Here is a 16,655-nt window from a genome sequence, read left to right as displayed (position 1 = left end):
CTCTCTCTCTCTCTCTCTCTCTCTCTCTCTCTCTCTCTCTCTCTCTCTCTCTCTCTCTCTCTCTCTCTCTCTCTCTCTCTCTCTCTCTCTCTCTCTCTCTCTCTCTCCTCTTTCAGTTCTCTCCCCCCCTTTCCTCTCAAACTGTCCTTCTCCGTCCTCTCCGTGTCTCAATCTCTCCCTGTCTCAATCTGTCTCTCTCTCTCAGTCCTCTCTCTGTTCTCTCCTTCAGTCCTTCAGTGCAGCGCTGATTTTAGCTGCTCCAGCCGGGGATTTCCTGATGCGCATCAGCTGCGTGAGTGTGGCTGGGCGCTCTCCAGGGTGCTGACCATGGTGCTGCAACAGAGCGGAGTAGAAGCCGGGCGCTGGGGAACTCAGGGATCGTAACATCGACCTTTCCCTGTTCAACTGCTCCATAGCAGTGATGCATTTCCGTATGTTAACAATGAGGCAAGTTCTAGAATACGTGCGCTCCAGGGACTGGTTCACGTCAATAGACCTGAAAGATGCATACATTCACACCCCAGTAATTCCCAAACACCGGAAGTTCCTGCGCTTTTCATTCAAGGGAGTTCAATACCAGTTCAATCGTCTCCCTTTCGGCTACTCACTAGCCCCGCGCACCTTCTCCAAATGTCTGGAGACCGCTCTGCAGCCATTGCACACGGCGGGAATGAGGGTTTTATTTTACCTAGACGATCTGCTCCTATGCGCCCGGTCCAAGGACGAGGTGTCAGAGCAAACCAGGAAGTTAACAGAGCATCTGTCAACCCTGGGGTTTTCCATAAACTGGGAAAATAGCTCCATCCTTCCATCCCAGTCAATTGTGTTTCTTGGGGTGGAGCTGAACGCCTCCCTAATGAGAGCACGTTTGTCTCCGGCAAGAGCAGCAGATCTCACCACGGTGATCTCCCGCTTGCAACCCCGCAAGATCGGGAAAGCCCTGTTAGTCATGAAACTTCTGGGCATGATGGCTGCAGCCCATGCTGTGGTGCCATTAGGTTTACTGCACACGAGACACCTACAGCGTTGGTTCATCTGCCTCCGGGTACACCCGATACGTCAGAAGAGACGTATGAGGGTTCCCCCCTTCAGTGGGCAGAGACCTCGCTCACTGAGGGAATCCCTGCATCCTCTCACACGGGGTCCCCATCGGACGTCCTACGTCACACGTATCTGTTTTTACGGATGCGTCACTGTTGGGATGGGGGGGGGGGGGGGGGCACGTGCTTGTCCCATATGGTGGCAGATCGCTGGCCCTCCCACATGCACGAACACATAAATGTGTTGGAGCTTATGACAGTGAGAAATGTGATCAGACACTTCGCTGCCCTTCTCGAGGGCCGTCATGTCGAAGTTCACACAGACAACCGGGTGGCGGCAGCCTACATAAATCTCCAAGGGGGAATTCGATCCCTCCCACTATTGCTCGTAGCCACAGATTTACTGTGTTGGACACATGTCCACCTGTTGTCCATCAAAGCCACCTACATTCCAGGGGTCCTGAATGTGGCAGGAAATTTCCTGTCGAGAGGGGGACCCCGCGACTCCGACTGGCGTCTTAATCCCGCACTGATATCACAGATTTGGATCAAGTTCGGGGAACCCTCTGTGGATCTGTTCGCGGCTCGCGAAAACGCTCAGTGTCGCCTGTAGTTTTCCCTGAGTCCCCGGGACCAGCCCCTGCTTAGATCGGACGCCTTCTCACGCCAGCCCTGGCCTCAGACGCTCCTGTATGCGTTTCCTCCGGTCCCACTGATTCCCCGTCTCCTTGACCGAGTTCGGTCGGAACAGCTCTCGGTAATTCTGGTAGCTCCCAGACGCTTGTCCGCGTCATGGTTTCCGGACCTGCAAGCGCTAGTGTCCGGCTCCCCGTGGAGGCCCCCATGGAGGGCGGACACCCTTCTCCAGGCGGATGGGATAATCAAACATCCTCCAGAAATAGGCCAACGGCTGTGGGTCTGGCCGCTGAGCGGTCACTCTTAGAGGCTTCTGGGCTGCCGCATGATGTGGTCGCCACGATTCAGAGTGCGCGGGCGCCCTCTACCATCGCATCCTATGCTGCTAAATGGGCAGCTTTCCAAAAATGGTGTACAGAGCGGAATGTTCAAGCGCTTTCCTGCCAGCTGCTACAGAACTCCATCAGTCAGTCCATCACGGGGACAGTCTAAGATCTTCTAGTCGTGGGCTGGTGTAGAAACTCCCACACCCGTTTTTCACACAACAGGAGATGTTTTAGAGCACTGGTCCCAGGTGGATGAATAGAATAGAACAGTAATGTCAGTGGGGAAATTCATTTGCTAGAGCAGCACAAACACTTACAGAAAAGAAAAAGGAAAATTAATAAGATTAGAGGTAAACACACAAAGGCAGTAAGCTATTATAGTAACCTTCAGCCACTAAAAACAACCAATAACAAAACTGGGTATCCAGAACTATGCAGCAGGGACACAAACATACTACATACGGTAATGAAATAATCTCTATGTTGTTTTTAACAGCAGCTGATTTATGTATCATGGTTTTAACTAGATTTTGGCTGTATGACTTTTTGTTTTATCTATTTTATTTTTGCTTTTATGTCCTCAATTTAATATATGGCGCCTTAAGATTTATTGTGAAGCAATGTCAGCTTTTTAAATCCTGTACAAATACATTTTAACACACATGTCTTGTTCCATGCTGCACGTGCTTGCGTCTGACTGGGCGCCATTAATGAGCAGTGAAAATACAGACAGCGCCTCGCTGACCAGTGCGAGCCAGGGAGAGGAAATGTCAGAGATGGTTTTTACAACAGCGTGATGAAGATGTTAGGTGCATGGGTGTATTTTCTGGTTTTATTACAGTTGTTTCATTTTCTTTCAGAACCATTAGAATAATGTCAATATTTTAGGTGCAGTACCAGCAAACAGGCACAGGAGGGCGACATTGGTCCAACAGACGGTTTACATTTACCTGAAACACCGTGGTTAAGACAACTGACTTCATCTGCCTGATTTCATGTTCCTGATATTTTCTAATGACAGTTTTTCTGTTTGGTCAGTCTTGTTTTCTCTACTTCCTGGATTCAGCGCCAGAAACCATTGTCCACCCCTTTTACGTAACGTGGAAGCAAGCCCTTGTTGCCATGGAGACCTGCCGTGTGCTACGTTAACTGCTGTTCTCCCTCTACTGTTTTTGCTGCATGTGCGCAAAGTTCACGTATTTACTTTTACGTGCTTCATTGAGCTCGTATTTACAGGTAGAACTGACATTTCTAGTCTTTAGTGTTTAAAAGTGTTTCATTAGAACCTGCAGAAGCAGCTAAACGTTCTTTCTGTCCCAACTGGACCGGACCGGACCCTCTGGAGACGGAAACCCGACACACAAGACGGCCACAGCGTTCACGCATGCGCAGCAGTACAATTGTAATCGTCTGCACGCACAGAAGCGCAGGTGGCGTGATGACGTCACAAAGCCTTTATGACTGACGCTGGCAGCATGGACATATACATAAAGGTCTGCAGTCAGTGGTCAGTCAGTATCAGACTTGCTTTGAAGAAGGAGGTTGGACGGATTGTTGCTCTCAGAAAACTTGTTGGTTTTGTGTAAACAACATCTTTTAACAGCTTCCTTCAGAGAAATCTGGTGCATTTGGTGAATATTTATAGCTAAATTATTCACTGCTCGGAAATCCTAGAGTGCAAAATGGTCTTTGTTCTGTCAAACAGCCAACCAGCTTTCCAGTCAGGGCTAAGGTCCTCTGAGCTACAGTCGCTTCACAAACGACGCAGATATGAGCTTCTGGCTAGCTACAGAGGAACTAGCTTTGCAGAAACACAAAACCTGTGTCTGTCTGCATCAAAACCTGACAAGGCTCGTCAGATTCAGCCCTTTGAGGAACCAAGTGTCTTTTTCAAGACAGCCGTGTCTGTGGACACCAGTGGAGGTTTAACATCCATCTCCAGCAAAAACTCCTCTGTTTTACGGGCTAATCGACAAGACCAAAGATATAAAACGCTGGCAAGGTACCGAGGAATTTCCTTAGTGGAGAAAAGACAGACGTCCTCTGTCCAACTCCAGGATACTCCTCGCATTCAGCTGTTGGGGAAAAGAAAGCGTTTGAGTGACGGAGGTCACGAGAACTCTGACTTCCCCAGCGCTGCTAAAAGGCTGCGGCTGTCAGAAGGCACACCTCAGCAGAAACGTCCCACTATGATCCGCCTCAAAGGTCGTAGGAAAGGGACGGATTCAGGACCCAAAAGTGTCTCCGAACCCCCAAAAACTGCATCTACCATCAAGTCTGAGCAGCCTCGAACTCCATTAATCTGGATTATTGGATCCAGTTACATCAGACGGGGTGAAGAGGCGGCTCAGCGGCAGTTTGGGACAAACTTTGGACTCAGAGCTAAGGTCCAATGGTTTGGCAAAGGAGGCATGCGCTGGGGCGGTGTCCTTCCCAGGTTTTACTCCGAGGCTCCCACACACGGTCCTCCAGATATTCTGGTCGTCCACGCCGGAGGAAACGATCTGGGTCTCGTTTCCCCGGTGGAACTGGCTTCTCAGATCCAAAAGGATTTGTCCCACCTCCATAAGGACTTTCCGGAAATGAGAATAGCCTTTTCCGCCATCAACGAACGGCAGTCGTGGCGATACGGGCGACCAGGAAGAATTAACAGCAACAGAAAACAGGTTAATTCTTTACTGAGGACGGCCGTTAGGAGCTTTGGGGGCCTGGTCATCGAGCATCCTGAGCTCAGGTTCTTCAACAACACCCTTTTTCTCCCAGACAGAGTGCATTTCAGTAAGAGAGGAAACAGCTTGTTTCTGGGCAGCATTCACTCTGTTCTGGAGAAGATTCTGGCTCAGAGGTGTAACACCTGAATGTGTTACGCCTTAAAAAGATAACAGCTGACAGAAAAGGGCAAATGGACGAGCTTCTCGTCCAGCACCAAAAAAAAAAAAAAAAAAAAAAAAAATCCAACTAACTCTGCCAGAGTTTCCCTTTTGGGTCACTTCTGCCGGTCCCAAGCCCGGATTAAAGAGGAGGGGTTGGATTATAACACAGAACTAAATCCACAGTAGAGGGATTTTACTCTTAAGAAATAAAATGAAGGCAGGTTATGACATATACAAATATATTTAGTAAACATTTATAGTTTCTAATCAAACACGTCAAATATAAAACTATTTATTATACAATACAGTACAAACTAGGAATGGGATGATCTACCTAAACTCACGATACGATGCACCTCGATATGTCTGAGGCACGAAACGATACGTCACGATACGATATCAGATAAGAAAAAAAAGAAAAAAAATATTACTGTATAATAACAACTTGTTTATTTTTTTTCCAGTTGCACACAGGGAAACACAAGGCCTAACAGGCCAAACACAAACAGGAACACCCTTAGTGCTGCTATAGGCCTTGGTTATCTTATCTCAGGACTGGTTCTTCTTCAAAAAAACTAACATATCAACATGTTCTGGTGTAATCAGTGATCTCTGAGCAGACACAATGTCTCCTGCTGTGGAAAAGACGCTCACTGGGCACTGATGTAGCAGGAATGCAAAGGTAGGCTTTGGCAAGGGAGGCAAGTATGGGGTAAGCATAAGCATTAACTTTCCACCACTCAAGTGGACTTCTGTTGAGTGGGACGGGAATCCCACTCCTGTAGGAGAGTATCTCCATTTCAATCCCTCTGCTGGTCTGCACTGTCTCAACAGTAGTGTAGGAGCTCCCAAGGAGATCTTCCAACGCTGTCTTCTTTGGTGGGGGAGGCTGTGTTGCATCCTGCATCTGCCTTTCTCCTTCTACTGGCTCTTCCTGGCTCTGCTCTGCTCCCTGTGCTGCCTCAACCATGACCCTGGCCTGCTCTGCTGCTGCCTCTGATGTTGAAGCACTGGCCCTAGTGGTTCTTTCATCAGTGTAACTGGTCTGAAAATAAATAAAATAGAAAAACTAGTTAAACATTTCTGTCCTTCACTCTCATTCACTCTCTCTCTGATGTACTAATAAAAAAACATGAGAAATAAGTTTGCAGACTCTGGCCTGCACATACATACAGTTACACACATGCAGCAGGAAACCTCTTTTCCCCCAATAAAAGTTAGCCTACCTGGTTGCGCTGCTCATGAAGTGCTGAAGCTTTTTCACATATTCGGGCATAGATGGACTCACGTTGTTCATCATTCAGATGGGACAGGCTTCTGAATCGTGGGTCAAGCGCTGTGCACTCCTGCAGCACGTCATTACAGTCCCCGGTGCATCGGTCCGAGATGTCGAGTAAGATTTCATGTTGGCGATGGTCTGTGTGTCATTTCCGTTTGGTGACATGCTTTGCTCGATCATGTACTTCAGTGGCATTATCAGTGAAACAGTGGGCTCTTTTTCATCACAGACAACAGTTGTGGCTGTCTTCAGTGGCTTAAGCAGTTTCACTATGTCTTCTACATCTGATATATCAGTGTGATCCAGAGTGTCGATTTCTCTCGCATTCCTTCGGATTTCTGGGCAGCTCAACGCTGCTGAGACAGCTGCTTGCTGCTCCAGGTAGCGCGCCAGCATTTCCTACGTGCTGTTCCACCTGGTCTGGACATCGGTGATGAGTTTATGCCGAGGCAGTTACAACTGGGTTTGCTTGTTGGTCAGGATGTCATGATCTGCCCCAGCCTCCCTGAATGTGTCACTCCTGCCCTGATTAGCCAAATTGTTCTCTCCTGCCCCTGATTACTCTGCCCATGTGTTCCTGATTCCCTTGTGTATTTATACCTCCCTCCTGGTTGTTGTCTTTGTCGGTTCATTGTCGTTGTCCATGTTCGTTCGTCCTGTGCTCCTGTCCTACAATAAACATCTTTTTATTTTTTACATCCGTCTGCCTGCTCATCTGCCTCTGGAACCCACCACCACACATGGTCTGCCACCTCCACCCGCAGAACATGACAGAATGAACCGACCAAACCTGGACCTGTGGTGAGCTAACACACCTGTTCCTGGAGGATTATTTTTTCTTTTTGTCCCTTTCAGTTGTGGGAGATTTCTGGCCTGGAGTTTGTGTTCGGCGCATCCTACCTGTTCTCGGGGTGGTCGAAGTTCCTCTGGGAGATCCTGGCGCATCCTATTTATCTTCGGGGTGGCCAGGGTCGTTCTCCTCCAGCTGTTTTAGCCCCGTCCCATTCGTCTCCTGAAGCCGCGGATCCTGGAGCCTCAAGGGAGCTACACCGCCTACGCACGCCATTATTCTCCGGTGTGGTAGGGCTGGTCTCCCCGCTCTTCTCCGGCTTCCCTTCACCCGAGCCTCCGCTGATGGACCCAGCAGATCGGATGTGCACCTGCTCTGATTGGGATGTCGAGTACCTGCCGCCGAGCTGGGCTTCCACGCGTCGCTCCCGCTACTCAACCACTTCCTGGTCCACGCCTGCAGGTTCTCCACGCAGCAGTTCCTGCTGGGGCCTATGCCTGCTGCTGCAGTTCCTGCTGGGTCCCATGCCTGCTGCTGCAGTTCGTCTCTGTGTTCCTGGTGTCCTGTGTTCCTGGAGTCAAGTGTTCCAGTCAAGTCATCGTGTCAAGTCAAGTCATCGTGTCCAGTCTAGTCAAGTCATCGTGTCCAGTCTAGTCAAGTCATCGTGTCCAGTCTAGTCAAGTCATCGTGTCCAGTCTAGTCAAGTCATCGTGTCCAGTCTAGTCAAGTCATCGTGTCCAGTCTAGTCAAGTCATCGTGTCCAGTCTAGTCAAGCCATCGTGTCCAGTCTAGTCAAGTCTACGTGTCCAGTCTAGTCAAGTCTACGTGTCCAGTCTAGTCAAGTCTACGTGTCCAGTCTAGTCAAGTCTACGTGTCCCCTGTGCCCAAGTCTACGAGTCCCCTGTGCCCAAGTCTACGAGTCCGAGTTTCCCTGGACTGAGTTCTTGGACATGTCTGAGTGGTCGTAAGACGGAGTGCCGCCTGAACCAAGAGGCCTCTGCTCCGCAGCCTGGATGGTGTTCCTTGTTCCCTGGTCTCGTCTTCTGTGTTCCCTTGTCATGTGTGCCCTGGTCTGGTCTTCGTTCGTGTCTCCTGTGTTTTGTGGCTTGTGGGCGTCTGGTATCCGCCCCTTGAGGGGGGCGGTACTGTCATGATCTGCCCCAGCCTCCCTGAATGTGTCTCTCCTGCCCTGATTAGCCTAATTGTTCTCTCCTGCCCCTGATTACTCTGCCCATGTGTTCCTGATTCCCTTGTGTATTTATACCTCCCTCCTGGTTGTTGTCTTTGTCGGTTCATTGTCGTTGTCCATGTTCGTTCGTCCTGTGCTCCTGTCCTACAATAAACATCTTTTTATTTTTTACATCCGTCTGCCTGCTCATCTGCCTCCGGAACCCACCACCACACATGGTCTGCCACCTCCACCCGCAGAACATGACACAGGACTGCGGTGGCCGTGGTGCTCTTGTGAAAAAATGTAGTTATTCTTCGCACACGACCAAGAAGGCGCGCAACGCGGGATACAGCCAAGCCTCTCTTACTGGCCAGATTCACAACATGCGCCAAGCACTTGATGTGAGGGTGGAGACCGCTCTCTCTCACAGCAATGTCCATGTTGCTCGCGTTGTCTGTGACACAAGCAATGGTTGTGTGTGGCCTTGTTAGCTCCCACTCACTCAGTGAATTTCTCAACACTTGAGCTATGTTAACACCAGTATGACTTTCACTTAGCTCACGAGTTTGCAACACAAAGCTTTTACTCTCCCATTTTTCGATGATGACTTGTGCCGTAATGGTGACATAACTCTGTGTTGCACGCGAGGTCCAGCTGTCGGTGGTCAGAGCGACGCGGTCGGCATGTTTTAGACACTCTTTCACGCTTTGTTTCGTTTCATTGTAAATTCCCGGGATTACCTTCTCTGAAAAATGTCCCCGGCATGGCATCTTAAACTTGGGCTCCAGCACCTTGAACATTTGGATGAATTTTCTGTTCGCTACTATGTTAAATGGAGCCATGTAGTCCGCTATGAACTCACCAATGAGCCGGGTTATCTGTTTTGCACGTGGACTTGATGGAGGTAGAGTTGGTGTCAGTGCTTGTTTCATGGTCAGCTGTCCTTTCGGTAGGCTTGTTTTCGCCAAGGCCGTCTTCACATTTTTATGGTAACGTTGAAGGTGGTGGTTCATGTTTGTTGTGTTGGAGGTGGTGTACGGAATGACAGCATAGCATAGCTTACACACAGTCTTGGTCTTTTCCGTTACTCTGTTGCCGTTATTGTCTTTTTTAACCGGAAAGCCAAAATACTGCCAGACAGATGACCTGTATCCAGGAGGAGCATCCTCAATTTTGACCTCATTTGACTCCATTGTTCTGCTCTTTCGGGGCAAGGCAGTTGGTGGCACCAACTTGGTGCTAATGCTAATATTTGTTTGCTCGCTGTAGCCTGCAGTGTTGTTGTTACAACATGCGCTGTGACTTAACGTCATGACGCACTGCACCGTTCCCCGGATGTTTTTTTAATTTATTTTATTTTGTTTAGTTTTACCCTGCTTTATCAGCAGAGATGGTGCTATCAGCCTGCCACCATAGACTGTGGGCCTGCCCTACTACTACACAAATCATGCAGCAGTGCCGACTAGCCTAATTTCGTGGTCCATATTTTTTTACCTCGATGCATTTCGTCACATTTTGTATTGCGAGTTTTGGCCAAACGATATTTTGTCACATCCCTAGTACAAACCCAGTGGCATCAGGGCAGCCAACTCTCACCAGAAATGAGCTCGACTAACTGCCGGCAATGCGGACCGAGCTCTGACACCAGTCGTACAGGGTCCTAACAGCCCGTATCAGAGGGCCTGGTACCCCATAATCCTGAAGTACCCCCCAGAGGGTACGGGCTGTTAGGACCCTGTACCCTACCCTGTACCCTACAGGTCCAGTCAAGAAAAGGAGTGTTGCAGGTTTTGATTTCTGATCCCATGGAAATCTGTGTAGAGCTGCGTGAGTAAAAACAAAACATTTACCCACTACTAGACACCACCATGGCCGTATCTACCATTGAGGACCTTGAGGTCTGGACCTCAGTATTTTTTCTGCAGAATATTTAAAAAATAATCTCTAACTGTGCATTTACAGCATTTACTTTTTAGAAAACATACTTGTCTGATTTTTGTTGAATTTTTAAATCATTGAAATGTTTGTAGCTCCTACACTGTAAAAGTTGTTGTCACAAAATCATGCCTGCTGGTCAACAGTAACCGGCTCTACATACTCCAACAAGCACGTTTGTGAAAAAAATACATCTCTGATTTTTCATTTATTTTACTGTAAACTGTAGTGACACACAAATGGCCCCTGCTGATAACCAATTTCCTAGTACTCTTTATCAATACTTTCAAAATTTAACAGTCAAAGTTTTTATTTTTGGATCATTAACACTTGGTCATTTGCATATGAACGTTTTTACGAGGTTAAATAATTTGATCAAAACAATGCACCTGCTCATCTCTGCTTCTCCAAAAACAAATCACAAATCAAATATGTCAACTGAAAAGGCACCATACACTAAAATGTACTACACACACACACACACACACACACACACACACACACACACACACAAATAGTTGACTGAACAATGAAAAAGATTTAAAATACAAACTCAACTCTCCCAAAATAGTAATACGTTGCTTATGAATCAAAAGTGAAAACTGTTTTCCATAATGTGCATCATCAATCAATCTTTATTTGTACAGCACCTTCCACTGCCTTTGCAGGAGCCCAAGGCGCTGAACATAAAATACAGTAAAAACACAGATAGAATAAAAAAGAGATAAAAACAACATACAGACATAAAAGCACCATACAAAATGTAAACAGGGAGCATAAAAGCATACAAGTCACATAAAAGCTAAACGATAAAAATGAGTTTTCGAACGACTCTTAAAAACATGCAGCGACGGTGACAGTTTAATATCAAGTGGAAGCTCATTCCAGAGAGAAGGAGCCAAGACCGAGAAAGCCCGGTCACCTCTAGACCTGTACCTAGTTTGTGGGACAGTCAGTGTATCCATCATCATGCTTATGTAAACAGATGATGTAGACAGAGTAAAGTAATAGTCTCACAACATTTCAGTCATGCTGTGGTGTAGAGTACACCTCAGTGTTAAGACTTACAAAACAAAGACCCGCATATAGGCCTCCCTCACACACATACAAGTACTTGACAGATATGAGTAAAAAAGTGACATAGAGAACAATGACACTAATTGTAAATAATAAATTATCCATTCCAAAATACAAGTACTTTGCATATGAAAGAAACGTTTGCGCTGCTTTCCTTAATGTGCATCATCATTCTTATGTAAACAAAGGACAATCAAGTCCTCGGCTCATAAATTTGAAGCTGTGCTGTCTTGTCCAGTACAACTCCATGTTCACACTTCCAACCAAACACCTACATGTTGTTTACATGCTGCTGTTTGCACATGTCACAACACCAAGGTGTCTTTTTGCTTGGCATCTGGAAGGCAGTCATTCCAAGGCAGAGCGTGTGAAACCATGTTGAACAACTTCCACGTTGAATCTAACAAGGACAAAGAAATGCATCCACATAACCTTTGTTACAGAGCACTTCATTACAATATTTGTGATCAATTTCATGCCATAACTGTTAATCTTTACTACAAATGATCAGTTAAAATCTACATCATTGGTATTATCAGTACACGTGTTTAGATCTTCTCATGTCACATACCGATGGAATGGATCTTTTTTTACATAGGTACTACCAAATAAATGAGTAGAGGGGCAAACAGTAAACGGCTTCTATTTTCATTAAACCATATATAGCAGTGTTTCCCAACCCTGGGTACCTGGCACCCTAATGGGTTCTCCACAAGATTGCAGGGGGTCCACACACTTGTGTCTGTGATGAAGTTGTGAGGTTCTAAAGATGATATTTTTAAAAATTAAATTTATAAACTGCTCAGGACACAAACAATTGTACAATTAACACTGTGTATTAGAGTTACAACCCTTATGGATTTATAAAATGTAGAATCATTCACTTTTGATGTGCGTGGGTGCGTAGGGATTGTGGTTGTAAGGTGCTTGGCTCATGTTGGACACAAACAAGAGGGTGCTTGTGGGAAAAAGTTGTGAACCGCTGGTCATTCATCCAGTCACTCACACATAAAAGCAGGGGTAGGGAACCCTGGTCCTGGAGAGCCACTATCTAGCTCATTTTAGAGGTTTCCTTAATTCAACACATTTGATTCCATTTTCAGCAGCTCATGAGGCTCTACAGAGGCATGTTAATCACCTGCTGATTATCATCAGGTGTGTTAGTGCTGTGTAGCCTCTAAACATGCTGGGTAGCAGCTCTCCAGGACTAGGGTTTCTTACACCTCCATTAAATGCACAATAATTAACTTTTTGATTTTTTCAACATCATTTTCACTATCCCTTAAAAACAAAAAGAACACTTCCAAGCATCATATAAGGCCACAACAAAGTTTGAGTAACGTGCATGTCTGTTATCATGGATTCATAGTACTTCAGGGCTTGTTTTTGCTGACATTCAACAGATGTTTACCTGTGGTCACAACACAGCTTTTCTCTCAGTGTCTTCCTTCTGTGTTGGTCACACGGTTATTTTTCAAAAAAATGATGTTAGACAATAGTAACGTCCAGGGGCGCCGTAAAGCAGTGAAAGATTAGGAAGATTCTAAGGGCCCACAGCTGTCAGGTGTCAGAACCCAAGTCCCCAAACCAGCCTCTCCCAGCTAGCCGGCCTCCACCATGGACCACAACTCCCAGCATGCCCCTCGCGGGGATTCCCTCCACGTCGCACCTACGTCACGAACCGCGACTATATACGGAAGTCGCCTCCCCAGCTCACCACTCAGTCATCGTTTCTTCGGATCTATGATCAGAGTTTCCAAGCAACCGATCCATCGTACGAACTCTCAGCTCACAGTAAGTGTTCTTACTTACTTCGGGAAAACCCAACATTTCGGTGTCACTTCATTGACGCTCGAACGCTCGGGGATTCCTAGATTAAACAGAGAGCCGGCGTTTCACCGACGCTATCGCTTCCGCGTCTGTGAGACAACGCTCTCCACAAGCTCAACTCCCGTATCCAGCCGACCAGTCTGACAGGATGACTGAGTCCGTTAACCCAGCGGAGTTTGAGCAAATGAAGAAGGAGATAGTTCAGCTCCACGCCTTGGTCGATCGGCTCAACACCAAGGTGAACTCCCTGACCGACCTCACCCTTCAGTTGACAACATCCCTCAATGCTCTCCGGCAGCAAGCCCTCGCTCCACCTAAGGAGGAGCCGCAGTTCAGCCTACCGGAGAGGTGGAATGGAGAGGTTGGGAGCCCAGATGGTCTGCTCGCCTCCCTCGATATGCAATTCGAGTGCCAACCGGGACGCTTCCCCACTGCCCGCTCTCGGGTTGCGCACCTCACCTCCCTGCTTTCTGGACTCGCTCAGGAGTGGGCCGCTGCTCTTTATAATTCTAAATCCCCTACCTGCAATGACTATGCTGCTTTTGTGGCCACCCTCAGGAAGACCTTCGTTCCACCCAGTAGTGAAGTGGGGGCTGAAGCACGTCTCTTAAAGCTCCGCCAACGTGAATGCACTGTGTGCGCCTATGCGTCAGAGTTTTGCACCATCGCGGCCAAACTACAGTGGGATGACTCTGCCTTTCGAGCTGTTTTTTTGGAGGGGTTGGCGCCCTACATCCGAAACGAGATGGCGGGAAGAGAACTGCCCGAGACCCTGGATGAGGTTGCCGACCTGGCGTTGTGCATTGACCAACGGGTTCTGGTTCGACCCAGGTCATCCACTCGCCCACTCAGAACGCACGGACCTCTTCCTCGTTCACCAACTCCAGCTTCCAGACCCATTTCTACTGAGGAGCCTAGGCAGCTAGGCCACCTTCCCCCGGAGGAGAGAGCGACGGTGGCGCGAGGGTCTCTGTGCCTATTGTGGCTCTCCCCACCACCGGCACCTGGACTGCCCATTACGGCCGGGAAACGGAGGAACCCACTGAGTATCGGGGTAGCTCATCCCGGGTTCACCCTCTGCCTCTACCTCTTCCTACCGACTCCTCCTTCCTGTCACCCTCCTACACGACGAGACCTCACATCAGGTACATGCTCTGGTGGACTAGAGGGCCGCCGACAACTTCATGGATGTGGATCTGGCTAAACGCCTACGGATCCCCCTGACTCACCTGGAATGAGTTGTTCCGGTGACCTCGGTGGACGGCAGACCTCTCCAGCCCTATCCTGTCCAAGACCGAACCCAGTCACTCCAGATGGTCCTCCAAGGCCTTTGGGAAACCCTCCACTTTCTCATCATCTCCGCTCCCTCCTCTCCTCTAATCTTGGGGTTCCCCTGGCTCCGTCTCCACGACCCCCAGATGTCCTTGTCCCAGAACCGCCTTTTAGGCTGGGGGACCCAGTGCCAGGTCCACCTCTCTCCTCCTCCGTCCATGGCAGGCCCCCCAGCTGGTGGTCTTGGTCCTCTACCGCCCAATCCGCCACTACCCTATCGAGACCTGGCTGCAGTCTTCAATAAGCGACGCACCACCACACTGCCGCCCACCCCCGGACCTTCGCATGGGCTCACCTGGGCTACAGCCCTGGGCCCCTGCGTGCTGGAGGCCCCGCCCTCGGTCCAAAATGCATTTTTATTTTTGTATGTAATTCTCTAACAAGATAGTACCATTTAGCTGAGAAGCACTGGGATTTGTTTTGGCAAACATCTATCATGAGTCATGACTGCTTATAATTGGTCCAAGTTTTTTCACTCTTTACTTCACGGTGGGCGTTTGCAGCCTGACACACCCCAGTGTGCGGCGGCTTGAACAGTGAGTGCTTCGTAATGGCGGACAAACCCAGAAAATACAATAGTGGAGCGCTAAAAAGAAAGAAGAAGAAGGAAAAGGGGGAACGCGACAAAGAGGTGCTTAAGAAAATACCCAAGCTAACAGGTTTTTTTAAACCACTGAGCGAAGATGGAGCTGCAGGATCTTCCTTGCGTTCTGTAAACATTAGCTTTGCTAGCAGCATTTCAGTTCGGCCAGCTGATGTTCTAGCAGTTGCAGAGGAAACAAAGACGCCAGACTTGGGGGAACCTGCTGAGACCATGTCCACCATGGATTATCTTTTCCCGCTGGAGAATGATTGTGGAAGATTGGCGGCAGAATCCGGGGCTGCAGAGAAGGCTAAGACGACGAACCCGGGGGGACCTACTGAGACCACGTCCACCATGGATTATCTTTTCCTGCCAGAGAGAGAATATGGAAGCTTGGCGGTTGAATCTGCAGCGGCAGAGGAAAAAAAAGATGCCGGACCCGACAGCACCTGCTGAGACCACCAACAACACAAATGATCTTTTCCTGTCAGTGAGTGATTGTGGAAAGTTGGCGGCTGAATCCGCGGCTGATGTTCCGGCAGCAGAGACGCTCGACCTGGAGGCATCGGAGACCACCACGTCCTCCATGGATTATCTTTTCCCATCGGAGAGTGATTGTGGAAAATTGGCGACCGAAAGTGCGTCTGGGCCACGGATTGAAACTTTGGATGAACCTTGTTACAGTACTAATCCAGCTTGCTGGGGAAAATGTGATGCATCTGTGCGTGCCTACTGGGCTGAGCGAGGACCGCAGAGCTGCCAACACATGGACGTAAATTTTAAAGCGTCCGAACGAGTGTACAAACAGCAGAAGCGGTTCTTCTCCAGATCGCACTTTAAACGCAGACTCGCCAATGGTGAGTATGTCCAAAGACAGTGGCTGCTTTTCTCTCCATCTACCGGAGCTGTGTTTTGTTTTGCATGCTGCATTTTCAGTGATGCTAAAAGCAAATAGTGCTTTGAAACTGGTTTCAGTGACTGGAAACATGCCACAAACCGGATGAAAGAGCATGAAAACAGTGAACATCACAGAAAAGCTATGCTAACATATGGGTCAGCTGCTGGAAGGATAGATACAGAGCTGGAAAAACAATTTGAATCTGAGAGTGCATATTGGACTGAAGTTTTGAGAAGACTTGTGTCTGTTGTGAAGTTTTTGGCAGAGAGAGGACTTGCTCTTAGAGGATCTAGTCATGTTTTTGGCAGGACTGATAATGGTAATTACCTGGGCCTTCTGGAGTTAATCAGCGAGTTTGATCCCTTTTTGAAGTCTCACATAGAGAAATATGGAAATGCAGGCGCAGGGACACCTTCATATCTGTCTTCTAAAATATGTGAAGAGTTTATTCAACTGATGGGTGATCGTGTTCTGTCTGAAATAGTCGGTGAAGTAAACATGGCCAAATACTATTCGATCTCTGTTGACTCCACACCAGATGTTTCCCACCTTGATCAGTTGACATTTATTCTGAGATATGTGTCACCTGAAGGGCACTCCCAGGAACGCTTTCTTAAATTTCTTCCCATAGAGAGCCATACTGGGGAAGCTTTACGTGAGCTTGTACTCAAGGTTTTGGGAGAAATGAACATTTACATTGCAAACTGTAGGGGGCAGTGTTATGATAATGCTGCCAACATGTCAGGAGTATATAAAGGACTGCAGGCACGTATAAAAGAAGTCAATGCCCTTGTTGAATGGGTTCCATGTGCAGCACACACCCTGAATTTGGTTGGGGTCAACAGTGTTAACTGTTGTTTTGAGACAGCTGATTTTTTCCAGTTT

The 16,655-nt window shown here is 48.0% G+C and overlaps 1 protein-coding gene across 4 annotated transcripts in view; it reads right to left on the bottom strand.

The window, feature by feature from the left end:
* Positions 1–10,541: 10,541 nt before the first annotated feature.
* The window catches only part of LOC139064480 (uncharacterized), a 44,309-nt gene continuing 38,195 nt past the window's right edge, over positions 10,542–16,655 (bottom strand). For all 4 annotated transcript variants that reach the window (XM_070547804.1, XM_070547805.1, XM_070547806.1 and 1 more), the window contains one exon: positions 10,542–11,527. Coding sequence is in view for 1 of the 4 variants with exons in the window: in XM_070547806.1 (XP_070403907.1) it covers positions 11,476–11,527 (52 nt within the window). In the remaining 3 variants the exon portion in view is untranslated. The remainder of the gene's footprint in view (positions 11,528–16,655) is intronic.

This window comes from Nothobranchius furzeri, unplaced genomic scaffold (assembly GCF_043380555.1).
Source record: "Nothobranchius furzeri strain GRZ-AD unplaced genomic scaffold, NfurGRZ-RIMD1 Scf031, whole genome shotgun sequence".
Classification (NCBI taxonomy): Eukaryota; Metazoa; Chordata; class Actinopteri; order Cyprinodontiformes; family Nothobranchiidae; genus Nothobranchius; species Nothobranchius furzeri.
Note: the sequence above shows the minus strand (reverse complement) of the source record. Positions and strands in the feature narration are given on the sequence as shown.